At 38.7% G+C, this 13,014-nt stretch overlaps 2 protein-coding genes across 2 annotated transcripts; one reads left to right on the forward strand and one right to left on the reverse strand.

Annotated features, from left to right (window-relative positions):
* Positions 1-1,670: 1,670 nt before the first annotated feature.
* On the forward strand, positions 1,671-2,489 carry MONOS_12003c2 (uncharacterized protein; the record flags this gene model as incomplete). The annotated part of the gene is made up of 1 exon (XM_067864584.1): positions 1,671-2,489. The coding sequence occupies one exon, from the start codon at positions 1,671-1,673 to the stop codon at positions 2,487-2,489; it is 819 nt and encodes a 272-aa protein (XP_067724956.1).
* Positions 2,490-3,791: 1,302 nt separating this feature from the next.
* MONOS_17787 (uncharacterized protein) lies at positions 3,792-10,507 on the reverse strand (the record flags this gene model as incomplete). Its single annotated transcript, XM_067870740.1, has 2 exons — positions 3,792-10,232; positions 10,496-10,507. The coding sequence occupies 2 exons, from the start codon at positions 10,505-10,507 to the stop codon at positions 3,792-3,794; spliced, it is 6,453 nt and encodes a 2,150-aa protein (XP_067724957.1).
* Positions 10,508-13,014: the final 2,507 nt, after the last annotated feature.

Consider the following 13,014-nt stretch of genomic DNA (forward strand, 5'->3'; position numbering starts at 1 on the left):
AAGAGCCACATAGAACAATCAAATTGTTTTTCATTCCTCGGATATTCATGGGACACTTCCAACCTCACCGTAACTTTAGAGAAAGACAGAAAGAAAGAATTGCTCAAAGAATGCTACAGATGGAGGCGCAGAGCACTGAAATGCAAGCAAACAAGAGTGAGAAATTTCACATCGTTCATTGGCAAGCTAAGTGCAACTCGCTTCGTTATCAAGGAAGCTTCACTCCTTCTTCCATCGATGTACATGCTGCTGAACAGAATGATCAGAAGGTGGTGTGGAAAGGAAAGATGAGAATCAACCCATCAATCCTTCCGAGTATTCAAAAATGGATAACGAGGCTGAATGCGAACAAACCGAGACAGCTTTGCCCATTATTCCTGCCACAAGCAGCCTTAACGACAGATGCATCAGAGAGAGCTATGGGAGCGGTTCTTCAAATGAACAACAAGAAATACGATTTTCATCAATCGCTTCCAGGGAAATTGAGATGCCAGAGCTCGAATTACAGGGAATTATATGCAACCAGTCGAGCACTCAGCCATTTCAACAACCTTCTTTAGGTGAACAAAGTCTGTAGATTGCTAATCAGATCAGACAATACAACAGCGGTTTTCAATGTCAATCGATGAAATGCAGGAACAAACCTCAGGAAGTTGCTGATGAAAATATAGACATTTGTTCAGAACAATCACATTCAGATAAAAGCCCAACACTTGCCAGGGACGAAGAATGTCAGAGCAGATGCTCTATCCAGGCTAGAAAGAGGGAGATTACTCCATTAAACAAGAAGAGTCAAACGAGATCACGGAAAACCTCAATTTCAAAATAACGTTGGATGCGTTCGCAACGAACGAGAACACGAAAGCGGACCGATTGTGCGTTCCTGGAAGCACACTCAACTAAGACGGACTCCAGCAATCATGGCAAAGAGGTGTTATTTTAGCCCATCAGCAGATTCCACTAATAGTCCCAGCGATTGCAAAATCAATAGAGGAAAATGCACATGTTTTTCTTCTGATGCCAGATTGGAGAGGGCAGATATGGGAACCGCTGATAAAAATATCGAGACACTTCGAATGGAGATGGAAAGAACAGAACCAGGTTTTGAAGGAAGGAAGATGGATGAAACGGATGGAATCAAGCCTACCGCGAGGCAGAATGAGAATAGTCCTTATCAATCCTGAGAATCACACCGAGAAGAATGGTTTCGGAGAATGCTCTTTTCAAAGGGATTTTCCGAAAGGGTGATCGATGAAAGCAAAAATAGCGTTGCCGAAAACGCATGGAAAGGATATTCATATTGATATGTGCGTTTTAGTGAAATATGGGAAGATAATAGGAAAGGAGAACCACCCGAATCATGGAGTGAGTGGGTTGAAAAATGTGCTTCCATTTTCATTAGCCTGAAAGACAAAGGCACGAAGTCTTCGACGCTCAGACAAACATGCGCTGCATTATCGCTCATCTCAGAATTACTGTTCAATCGAGGACTGGGAGAATCTGCACTCATGCAAAGACTATTAAAATCATTCCGAAGATCAGAAAACAGGAAAAAAGAGACAAACCAGAGATCTGGAACCCCCAACTCCTGCTGCAGAAAATAACATCATAAGGAAAGAACAGGAATCTTGACTTTCATGAATAGACAAAAAAAGGCAATATGTACATGGATGTTGTTCTCCGCCTGTCGATTTACGGAGTTGGAAAGGATAAACCTGCAGATTTCAACAATTGGAGACGATTCAATAAAACTCGATTCATCATTAAAAACATCAGCAGAACGTCCAGATATTATCATCCCGTTCATAAAAGAACAGCCGCTTGTGTGTCCAGCAGCTTCAGTTAAGGAACATTGGAACAGAATCAAAGAATCTCAGCCAAATGCAACTTCACTATTCATAGATGAGAAAATTCATCAAACCCTTTCTGTGAGAAAGATTCGTAATTATGCAGCCGAAATGTTTCAGGATGCTGGGATTCCGAAGTTTTTCGGGCATTACTCATTGAAGCATGCGTCAATCACTGCGCTAACGATGGTAGAAATTCCATTAGCCCAAATTGCTAAGTTAACCAGACTCTCTCCTAGAAGCAACGCCATCACAAAGCATTACGTCCAATCAGATGTGTCAAGCAAGCTGGCCCACATGACAGCAAGATGCAATTCAACTATTCTCCAACCTGAAGAAAGTGGGACTGCGTCAGAGTCCGATTCAGATTCTGAGGCGGAATCCGATTCCGAAACAAATTCCAGTTCAAACTCAGAAGAGCAAATACCAACAATGGAAATATGTGAAAACGGAGATCAAAAACAACAAACAGTATTTGCATACACAGATAAAGTTGAAGAACCAGAGGACACAGAAGAAAACAATGCTTCACAGACAGTAATCAGCGAGGCTAAGATTGAATTCATTATCCGCACAAGATCTCAAAGAAGAAAAGAAATGGAAAAGAAACAACACGAAGAAAAGGATGTTTGTTCAAGTTAATTCACATTATCAAACCTTCCCAATTATTGATGCTCTCATAAATACAAGAGAAGGAAGTGTAATAAATGTTTTCTCTGTAATCAAAACGCTTGTGTTTTGATTGAAAGAAAATGGTTATTTCACTTCCTTCTCTACTCCCTCCACAACTAAGATATCCCATTCCCTTATAAATTCGTCATTGCTGAATAACAATGTGGGAAAAAATCAACACTTATAATTCCTTCTCTTTACAGTTTGCATTTAAAAACATTTAATTTAATTAAATTGTATCTTTCTTGTTTCAAACATGTGTTTTCACTGCATTTGTAATAATTTTCAATTTGCCAAGTGTCAGTTCCCTTTTAAAAATTCACATTTGCTCCTTTGTTCACCATTTCATTAAGTGCCATTTTAATCAGCTGGGTGACTAACCCATAACGTGGCGCTCTCATAAATACAAGAGAAGGAAGTGAAATAACCATTTTCTCTTTCAAATATAATCATAAAAATTAGTACAAAAATGAATGTGATCATTACTGAGCCATTTTGTTGTTATTATATAAAAAAATATGAACGATAAAAACAAAAAACAAGCTATTAATAAAGATTTTTCATTCTGCAAACTGAAAATGTTTGAAAACTTTAAATTATTGCTAAATGTTGAAGATGAGATATTTTCATTTTCATTTTTTTAATTTGATAAAAAATTACCCGTAACAAATGAACAAAGTTTTAATTCCAAAAAGTCATATTTTCTATTTTTCAAAACATTTTGATGTGGTTAATGAAAAGAAGTGAATCAAAAATCTTTCAAAACATAAAAAAAAAAAAAAAAAAAAAAAAAAAAAAAAAAAAAAAAAACTCAATTTGAATGAATGCATTGTTCACTCTTCCTTTTATCAAACTCTATTTCTTACAGATAACAGAGATGATTGGCATCCTCCCATTCTGCATTCTCACTGTGTGAAAGAAAAATAAACTGTTGAAAATTACAAATGTGAACGAAAAAAAGAACATCCCAATAATACTGAATTTGAAACAGAAATCACCAGGTGTGTGCCTATTGGGAAAACTCCAGTTGTCCAAAGGAAGAAAGTGAAAGCCTCACCATGGCTCGGGACGAAGAATGCAGCGAATGACAATCCACTCCCGAAAGCATGAATGTGATATGGCAATGCACTTTTCTTCCCAACGAGACACAAACAAAGGAAGGAATTGCTTTCAAACAAACATTCGATTCTTCTCATCCAACATTCTCCCAGCTCCACTTTTCAATTCTTCATGCTTCCCAAATGCATTTCTCAAATGAAAAAAATCATCGTTTCATTCCATCCGACTGAAGCTCCCATCTGTGTCTTCGCTGTCTGCCTCTTCACATCTCGATCCATCTCCAATATCCAACGCGTCTGATGCCGTCACAAACATCGACCCCATCGGCATCTTCATGAACAGCTCCCGCTTCACATCCCCCAATGTCACCCGCTCATCCCACCCCTGCGCCACACACTTCTCCTCCAACTCCCGAAGACTGCTCCCTCCCATCTTCTCCACCTTCGGCCGCTCCCCATTCACTATCTTCTGCCCTGCCACCACTCCCTCATACTCCCCAAACGGGATCTCCAGCGTCACACACTCCCACACCATCATCCCAATCGAGAATACCACCGACTCCTTTGTCGCCCCCATCTTCTTGCTCATCTGCAGCTCTGGCGCCTTCCATCGCAAACACTCTTTTTTGAAAGCATTTTCATCCTCTTCAAATGCTGATGAGGGAAGAGAGTCACTTTCATCGTCATCACCATCATCACTGGCAGATGTCACAACTGTTGATGATGAGATGGAGGATGAATCTGAATCATCATCTGACAATAAGTCAGAGTGCATCACAATACAAATCACCATGTGTTCTGAGAACAGAACAATGTGTGGGCTCAGATTGGCCAACGACTGAAGTGGGTTTTCCATCTCCTCAAAAGAGTGGAGTGCGAGGTTAGCAACCCAGAACAACACTTGAGCGGCTGTTTGTTCTCTTTCTTTCAAGCTCCCAATCGCCATCTCTTTTGTCTTATTCCTCCCATGAAGCAGCATGAATAGTGAATCCCTCAGATCCACGATCAGCTTCTCATGAGGTGATGAGCAGGCCATTGCATCAACAAGATTCGACATCGATGAGGTAGTTGGACACAGATCCTCACCTCGGACAAATGTTGAATCTGAATCAGTTGAACATGTCGAAGATATTGATGGAGATTGTGTTCTTTTTCTTGTCTCTTCTTCTGTTTCATCAACCTTCTCCAACATCCATTCTGGGATCTTGTCTGAGTCCCTTCCAAGGATGTATTCTGTCGATCCACTCTCACTCAATAAATGCTCTGATGACTCGGAGTGTCCCAATGTTTTCTCATACACTCTCTTCTTCATCCTCTCCTCATTCTTCTTCTCTGCCTCCCTCTTTGCTCTCCTCCACTGATCCTCAGGTGACATTTCCATCGTCACCATCTCAAATGCCTTTGGATCCTTTTTCACTGTGTCATTCACAATCTCTCTCAGATCTTTCGCTTCATTCTTCGCCCTCCTCCATCGAATAGCCAAAACAACAGATACAATCAGAACAATCAATAATATAACAACAAGAACAATCACAATCAACAACCAATATGATTTCCCTTCTTTCCTTCCTTCAACAAGCTTTCCTTCTCCATTTGTTTTTGATTCGCTCTTGTTCTTCACAATGAAAGAATCTGTTGATGATGGATTATTTCCATCTCCAAACAGAATGCACACGCTCACCTCCACCCCTTCTCCTGCTTCCGTAATCATCTCTTTCGACAGTCTCCCTTCAACTTCTATCTCTGACACATATCCACTTTCATCAAATCCATGCTTCTCAATCTGCTTTTCTTTTCCCATCTGCCTCACAACCATGAATGACAAGTTGCATGGCAGCAGCTCCTTCCCTTTGAACACAATCTCCACTTCTTCTCCCACTTCCTTTGCTTCAACATTTTCCAGGACTGGAATGAAGAATGGGGATGCTCTTTCAGAAATAATCCCTTCAAAATTGCATCCTTCATTCAGAATCCAAAGTGATGAATTGTCTTTCACTCCATCACCTCCTTTCAAACTGGAGATTGTCAGTGAGGCAGAATTTAAGCAAATAATGTTTCTTCTGACTGATTGGTAATTCACAATCGAAGGATTGTTATTCACAAACTCCCCTTTCTCAATCGTCACAGATCCTCCACTCACACTCATCCCTCCCTTCGATGAGTTGCAAATCGTGGTGTCTCTCACAACTGCTTCACTCATCGACAAGTCAACAACTGACCCATTCCATTTGCACACTTCATCAGCAACTCCATTCACTTCTGTTCCTGTTTCCAGATTCCCCTCAAACACGCACAAATCGATTAACATTTTGTTTGCATTTGTTATCGTTACCTGGCTCCCCTTTGGTGACTCTGATGTGCACTCGTGAAAAGAGCAGTTGCACATCTCAAATCCAATCATCGGCTGACTTGTGCAAACAATGCAAGACCCATCACTCGATCGGCTGATGTTTGTGAATGATGATAATATCAATGACAAAACGAGTGATGAGTGGCTGTTTTCAAGTGATATAAGGCTTCTCTCTTCCAACTCAATGTTTGTGGCTGCAAGCTTCGAAATGCTCACTTTCTCACTTTTCCCACATTCAATCAACGAACTCCTGCATTCCACATCATCCACTCCCACATCCTCAAATGTTGCCCTTTCAGAACTCAATATCTCAAATACAGGATTCGAGAAGCTCAAGTGGCCAACGATGCACTTTTCTGCCTCAAACAACCCTTCTTCAACAACAATCAGAGAAAAGTCAAAAATAATCTGTGTATTTTCTGTTGTTCTGCTCTCTGACAAGAATGAAACAGATTCCAGAATGAGAGATCCATTCAGCTGGTGCATCAAGCACGAGCAGACAATATTCCCCATTCCACCAAAAACAAATGACACATTCTCAAATCGAACAGACTCTGATGTTCTCACAACACCCTCACTTCCAAGTTCAATCTCTTTCACTTTTATCTCTCCATTCCTGCTCGCCTCCATCGACTTGATCGTCACCTTCTCAGCTGAGCATGAACCAGTCAATTCTGTCTCATTCCAAACAAACAGCTGCGAATAATCCGATGGGATGATGTGGCTCACCCCAACATTCAGCGATGAGCATGTGCTCTTCATCTCCCCACACTGCTTGCTGTCGCTGCTGTTCTCCACAATCGATGAAACAAATATGAATTCACTCCTGAACCCGAACATTCTCCTCAGCAGATCCTCTTCATCCCCATAATTGTCTGCTGTGCATCCCCATATCGCCAGCTCCCTCACAAATGGCTCCCCGAAGTTTATCAGGAACTGTGACTCACTTATCTGAGAATCAAGGTCTGTGCACTTCACAAACACATCCCTCCCCTTCGATGCAACATTCCGAAGGAATGTGATGTTCGACAGCACAAATGGCAATGCCTTCTGTGAGACACTTTGTGATTTCAAAAACATCCCTCCGCCTCTCCCAATATTCGAGCAGAAACACCCTGTCACATTTGTGTGATTCACTTCCAGTCTCCCCCTCTCTTCGAGAAGGAAAAACATCCCTCCTCCTTCATGAGAACTTGTCGATCCACAATTGTCAATTGTCGAATTCCATATTTTCAATCTCACTTCATTTGAAATGTCACAACAAAGCAACGAAGGGTTGCTTGTCACGTTGTGCTTCACATTCGCAAATGTGCATTGATCAAACAGAATATTCCATATTTCCCCTTCATTATCATTCCCCCTTCCAGGAATCACACTTTCACTCATCGCAATAGCACTTTTCCCACTCAATGAAATATCTTCAAAGGACACATCGCTCATGGTTGTCACACAATCAGCTGATATGCTCATAATCTCATGCATCGTTGAGAATCCAGCTATTTCTGTATTTTCAATCGAAACAATTCCTTTCAATGCACTGATCAGAACAAATGACACCGCACTTTCAGCATTGCCAATTGCGTGAATTGAGCATCCAATAACACTCGTTTTGATTGCATCTGAACCTGTCTGGATGAGGATATTTGCTCCGTTGTCAAAGGCACTGGGAATCAGAATCCCCAATTCACTGAACTGAACAACCCCTTTGCATTCAACAACAGCATCCCCATTCCCTTCAATTGTTTGAGCAAATTGGATTTTATCTGACTCACCATTTGTTCCTTCAACCTTCATCCCACTCATCTCAATCACACTCCTCACATCACAAATCCCCTGAACTGCGATTGATTCAATCCCCAAGTCACTCCCTCGCTTCACTCCATAATCAACAGATCGGCATGGATACTCCAACAACCCACACACAACAACATTGTTTCCTTCCTCTGCAATATACACACTCGATCCAACAGATTTCCAGAAATAGATCAGCGGGATTGCACATTCCTTGTCTTCTCCATCATACCCCTTCATCGAATCTTCTGTCAGCAACTCCAGTCTGTCTTTCACAAATGGAAGTGTTTCGTTCTTGATACTCTTGGCAAGTGATGGAGATGAAATGAACAGATCCTTCCCATATTTTGCGTTGTTTGGTTTGTCAGATGAAAAAACAGGTGAGGATATCACAAAGCCAGCTTTTCCTTCTTCTTCTCTCAGTATCTTCAGCATTATTCCTCCTCCATATCCAACACTTCCCTCTTCATATGGTGCTCTGCAACAATAAAACGAACACATATTAATCAACAGATTCGTTTCTGAAGATGCTTCACAAAATAGTGCACCTCCTCCAATCTCAGTTCCCTCCTCTCCAGTAATAGCACACCCTTCAAATGTGCAGTCATCTATTTTCACTTTGAAATCTCTTCCATCATCATCATCATCCTTATTGTTCACAATGCTGATGCATCCTCCACTTCCCTGTGAACGAGCGATCGATGAAAATGTGCATCCTGATATCTCTTCAATAATCCCCTCGTGGCACTCAACAACACACCCATCACCAAATGTGACCACTCCAAAATTGCTTTTCGTCATATTCATCGAAGGCACACTTTCTGCATTCCCTTCAACAACAAATATCGATGAATCTCCAATTTTCATATTCTCTGATCCAAACTCACTCACCTCCACAACCCCTCCAACAGCCTTCACAAACACTGTCGAAACAGTCTCAGTGCCTCCTTCCATCCCACATCCATTCAGTGCAAGCTTCCCTGAATGACACTCAAACACACTTTCATGAAATGTCAGTGATTTCTTCAAAGAAAATACAATGCCAGTCACACACACAGAAACTGTGTTTTCAATCAATCCACTTTGAGCTCCCTCTTTCTGATCAGAAACATCACACTTCATCTCATTCTCTTTGGATGCAATGCTCCATTCATTCGAAGTCAACCCCAATTCCTCCTCAAAGACAAATGGCTCAAGAAGAGCAACATCCTTTTTCTTCCCTTCAAAGTGGAGTGACACTGCCTTCAAAATGGATGAACACGGAAACTCTTCAAATCCACACTTCGAGAAATCATGGCTCAATGATCCTCCCCCGACAAACGCTGGCGCTGAAAAGTTGTTCCACAAATAGATACACAGTGGAATTGGAAACGATTCATCCCCATTTTCATATCCTTGCATCTTGCTCTTTGTTTCCAATGAAGCTGTCAATGAAGTGATCTTCTCACTTGTTGCAGTTGATTCCAGATCGATTGAGTCAACAAAAATGTCACTTCCCCATCTGGCCCTGTTCCCTTCAAATCCTGATGAAATCAGAAAGTCTGCACTTATGTCTCTCACTTTCAGCCCAATCCCTCCTCCTCTCCCTTGTGTGGCTGATGCATAACAGTTCTTCACAATGCCTCCTTTCACATTCAATGAACCAATATTCCCCATTTCAGCCATCATTCCTCCTCCAAGCTCACAGTCTTCACTTCCACAACCATCAATCGTGCATCCTTCAAGAGTTATCGAATGTGACCCTTCACCCACACTCATCAGCGATGATCCTGCTGTTGTTCTCACAATGTTGCTGAGCACACATTTATCCAGAGACAATGTCACAGATGATTCTTGAAGCAGAGATATCACACTTGTGGTGCTGAATGTTTGTTCCCATCTCACATCTTGCATCTTCAATTCTCCCCCCTCCAGTTTCACAAGTGAGTTCTGAATGCTCCTCTCTTCTGAATGAGCTGCATCCATCGAGATGTTCATTCGCTTCACATCCATCAACCCATTTCCCTCAACCTCAAACAGTCTGCATTGCCTGTTGTTTTCAAACGATGTATTGTGAACAATCGACAGATCGCTCACACTCAATTCCCCTGTTCCGACACAAAACAGACTCAGTCCATTTGATTCAAATTTTGTTTCAATGGATGAACCAGCTGAAGAAACCCCATTCACAGTGATTGTTTTCTCCCCAACATCAACTCCTTTTCCTTCCACAACTGTTCCACTCAACACTTTGATTTCCTCTACAAAACCCTCAATCATTTGAGACAGGCAATGACTGACTGTCGAGCATGCACAACTTTCATTCAATCCGCAAAACACTGAATTTTCAACCTGAGGTTGGGTAAGTGTTGGAGAAACAAATCTGATTCGTCCTTCAGAATTGTTAAGCCATTCGCTTTTATCAATATTGTTTGCAACAACAACAGTTCTTTCTTTTGTTGAAGTGAAACAGGTTGAATCAATTGGATTGGTTTGAGCATCTGATAATAATAAATCGATGCCACTTTCAGGAGTCTTATTTTTGTGAAAAAAACAAAAGCTAAGTAACGTTCCATTATTCTTAGAAGTAATAATCGTTCCCAATCCACCTCCAGTGTTTCTTACGATACTACAATAAATGAATAAACAATTTTTGAACGAAATTTTATCTGAGGGCTCCCAATGCTCAACTGCTCCTCCAACTCCAGATGCATATCCAACAGAACAACAATTACTGAAAATACAATTTTGAACGCTATCATTTGAAATAAGAGAGAAACATCTTCGAATGCCCAAACCCCCTCCATCATTGTTGGAAACACAGTCTTGAAAAATGTTGTTGATACAAAAAAGTTGAGTTGAAATATTAATCACTTGAACTCCGCCACCACCACCATCAGAGGATAGCATCGCACATGAACATTCAGAAAAGTTCGAATTTTGAACATAGCATTCAGCTATTGAAACAGCATAAATGCCTCCTCCAAATGTGGAATTTGCTTTACACTTGAAAAATGAACATTTTGAAACAATGAGTGATGTCGTTTTGTTACTATGCATATAAATCGCTCCTCCGCATGCAGCTTCACATTCGACCCATTCACAATATGAAAAATCTGAAAAAATCGTTGAATCAATATGCGATGTGTTTTTGAGAACACTATCTGATCTCTTGTTTTTGAAAAATGAACAATTGTTTCCCGTGAACGATTGAGATCTTTTTGATGCACAAAAAATTCCTCCTTCCATCGTGTTTAAAGAGGAAACAACAGAACAATCACATATGTTACTTAATGCACATAATTTGTTGTATGTTTCATGTTGTTGATTGAGCGCATTGTTACTAATATTAACAAAAGAGCAAAATTCAATCTTTTCAAAAAAGCATCTTCCAGCTCTCAGGATGCTTGAATCTGTTGACACAGTCAAAGATGAAAATTGTGAAAAGCCAAGTTCTATTGAAGTTTTATCATCCTGAGAAAAAACCATAGGAGGAAAAAACTTACTGTCGAATGAAATAACAGAAACATTGTGCATATGGACAGATCCGTCTGAACATGTGATTGGATGATTGTATTTCTCATACTGAAAGATCAAGGAACAAAATAATGTTAAATTTGAATGTTTAATCATTATTGATGAGCTGTTATATGCATGTGAGTTAAATGTCATCAAAACAATTTTCAAAGAACTGTTGGAACTGATAAATTGAGCATCTATCAAACAGATTTTCACACTTTGAGATTTTTGTTTGAACAATCCTGTTTTTTCACAGTTTTTTATTATTGATTTGTCAAAAGTCATGCACAGTTTTGAAGGAAAGATGCTCACAGAAGACAATTTATCAAAAGCGTTGTTTGATCCAAAATACAACAACTTTGCATCAAACTCATTGATTTCTTTCAAAAATACGATGTTGAAAATAATAATTGAAAGAATCATTTCATATTAGTTATTGAATACTTCGAAGAATGTTTGGAATGAAAGTTAATCTTGTTTCAAAAAAAATCAGTCTGATAGTCTGCAAAAAAAAAATTGAATATTTCAAGTTTGAACTTTTTTCAATAAAAAGGTCAATGATGTATTTGGAACATATTTTTTTTATTTCAGAAAAATTATTATGTTTTGTTTTGTCATTTTTTTGAAGTTTTGTAATTATTCGTCTGGAATTCTCATGCAAATACTGTGACAAAAGTTGTTGTGCAATATTTGACCGAGAATAAATTATTGGAAGTATGATAACTGCATAATTGCTGAATGTATTATTATTCTTTTATTCTTTCGTTTCATGACATTCCACAAAATCATTTGTTTGCTTTGAAAAATTCAAAATAAATTTTTTTATATTCCAACTATTGTCAAGAAAATAGATTTTCATGAAAGAAAATAATCATTTTCATGATGAAAGAAATTCTGGCAAATGGGTATGATACGACCAGTGAAAAATTTATATCATAACGATTTCTTTTTCATATTCCTTCCAGAAAATAATTAGTACAATGAAGATAAAGTCTATTTTTATCATCAATTTTTCACAGAAAGAAACTTTTAATTTTTTCTATTTTTGAATCATGATAAAAAATTTATTTTCGTATTGAAGCCCTAATGTCTTTATAAATGAAGAAAAAATGAAATTTCTTTTCGGGTTAACCCTAATTCATAGAGTTCTGTTGTTAAAATTAGTTTGTAGAGAAAAAAAAACCAAAAAGAAAACATGATCAAGTTATATGATGGGCTTGATCAAATTTTTGAATCTCTTAAAGATTTATTTCATTGGAAGATAATTTTATTTTTGAATAGAATTTCAGAACTGATCTTAATTAATGAGTTCGTAAAGCCCAGTTTCGATTCAGTTTTTGGAGTTTACAAGTGAAAAATTATTACTGGACGTATAATCCCCTTTTGCCGAAATTCTTTCAAAATTTCAAAGCAAAAATACATTCATGAAACAAGAAAAACGGTAAAAGGAAAAAATATCAGAACTCTCAATTATGCACAAAAAACTGAAAAAGATATTTCCGTTCGATATTGAAACATTTAAAGAATTTTCAGTTATCGAAAAGCCTTTGAAATTGAATTATTAATATTGGCAAAGTCAAAAAAAGAATAATCTATTTATTATTATCAAAAGAGTTTTACGGAAATTTTTGAAGAAGGAAAAAAACAGTCAAACCGTATATCAATCGAAAAAGATCTTCCATGAAAAAAAAACATTGGATTTGTTTTTCCAACGTTTCAAGTGTTCAATGCTAAAAATTACTCAAAATGAGAAATGCAAGGAATAATGAAAAAGAAGTCGAAGGAAAAAAGTATTTTT

The sequence above is a fragment of the Monocercomonoides exilis genome (genome assembly GCF_001643675.1).
Source record: "Monocercomonoides exilis strain PA203 chromosome Unknown scaffold31-1199392, whole genome shotgun sequence".
NCBI classification, from domain to species: Eukaryota; Preaxostyla; order Oxymonadida; family Polymastigidae; genus Monocercomonoides; species Monocercomonoides exilis.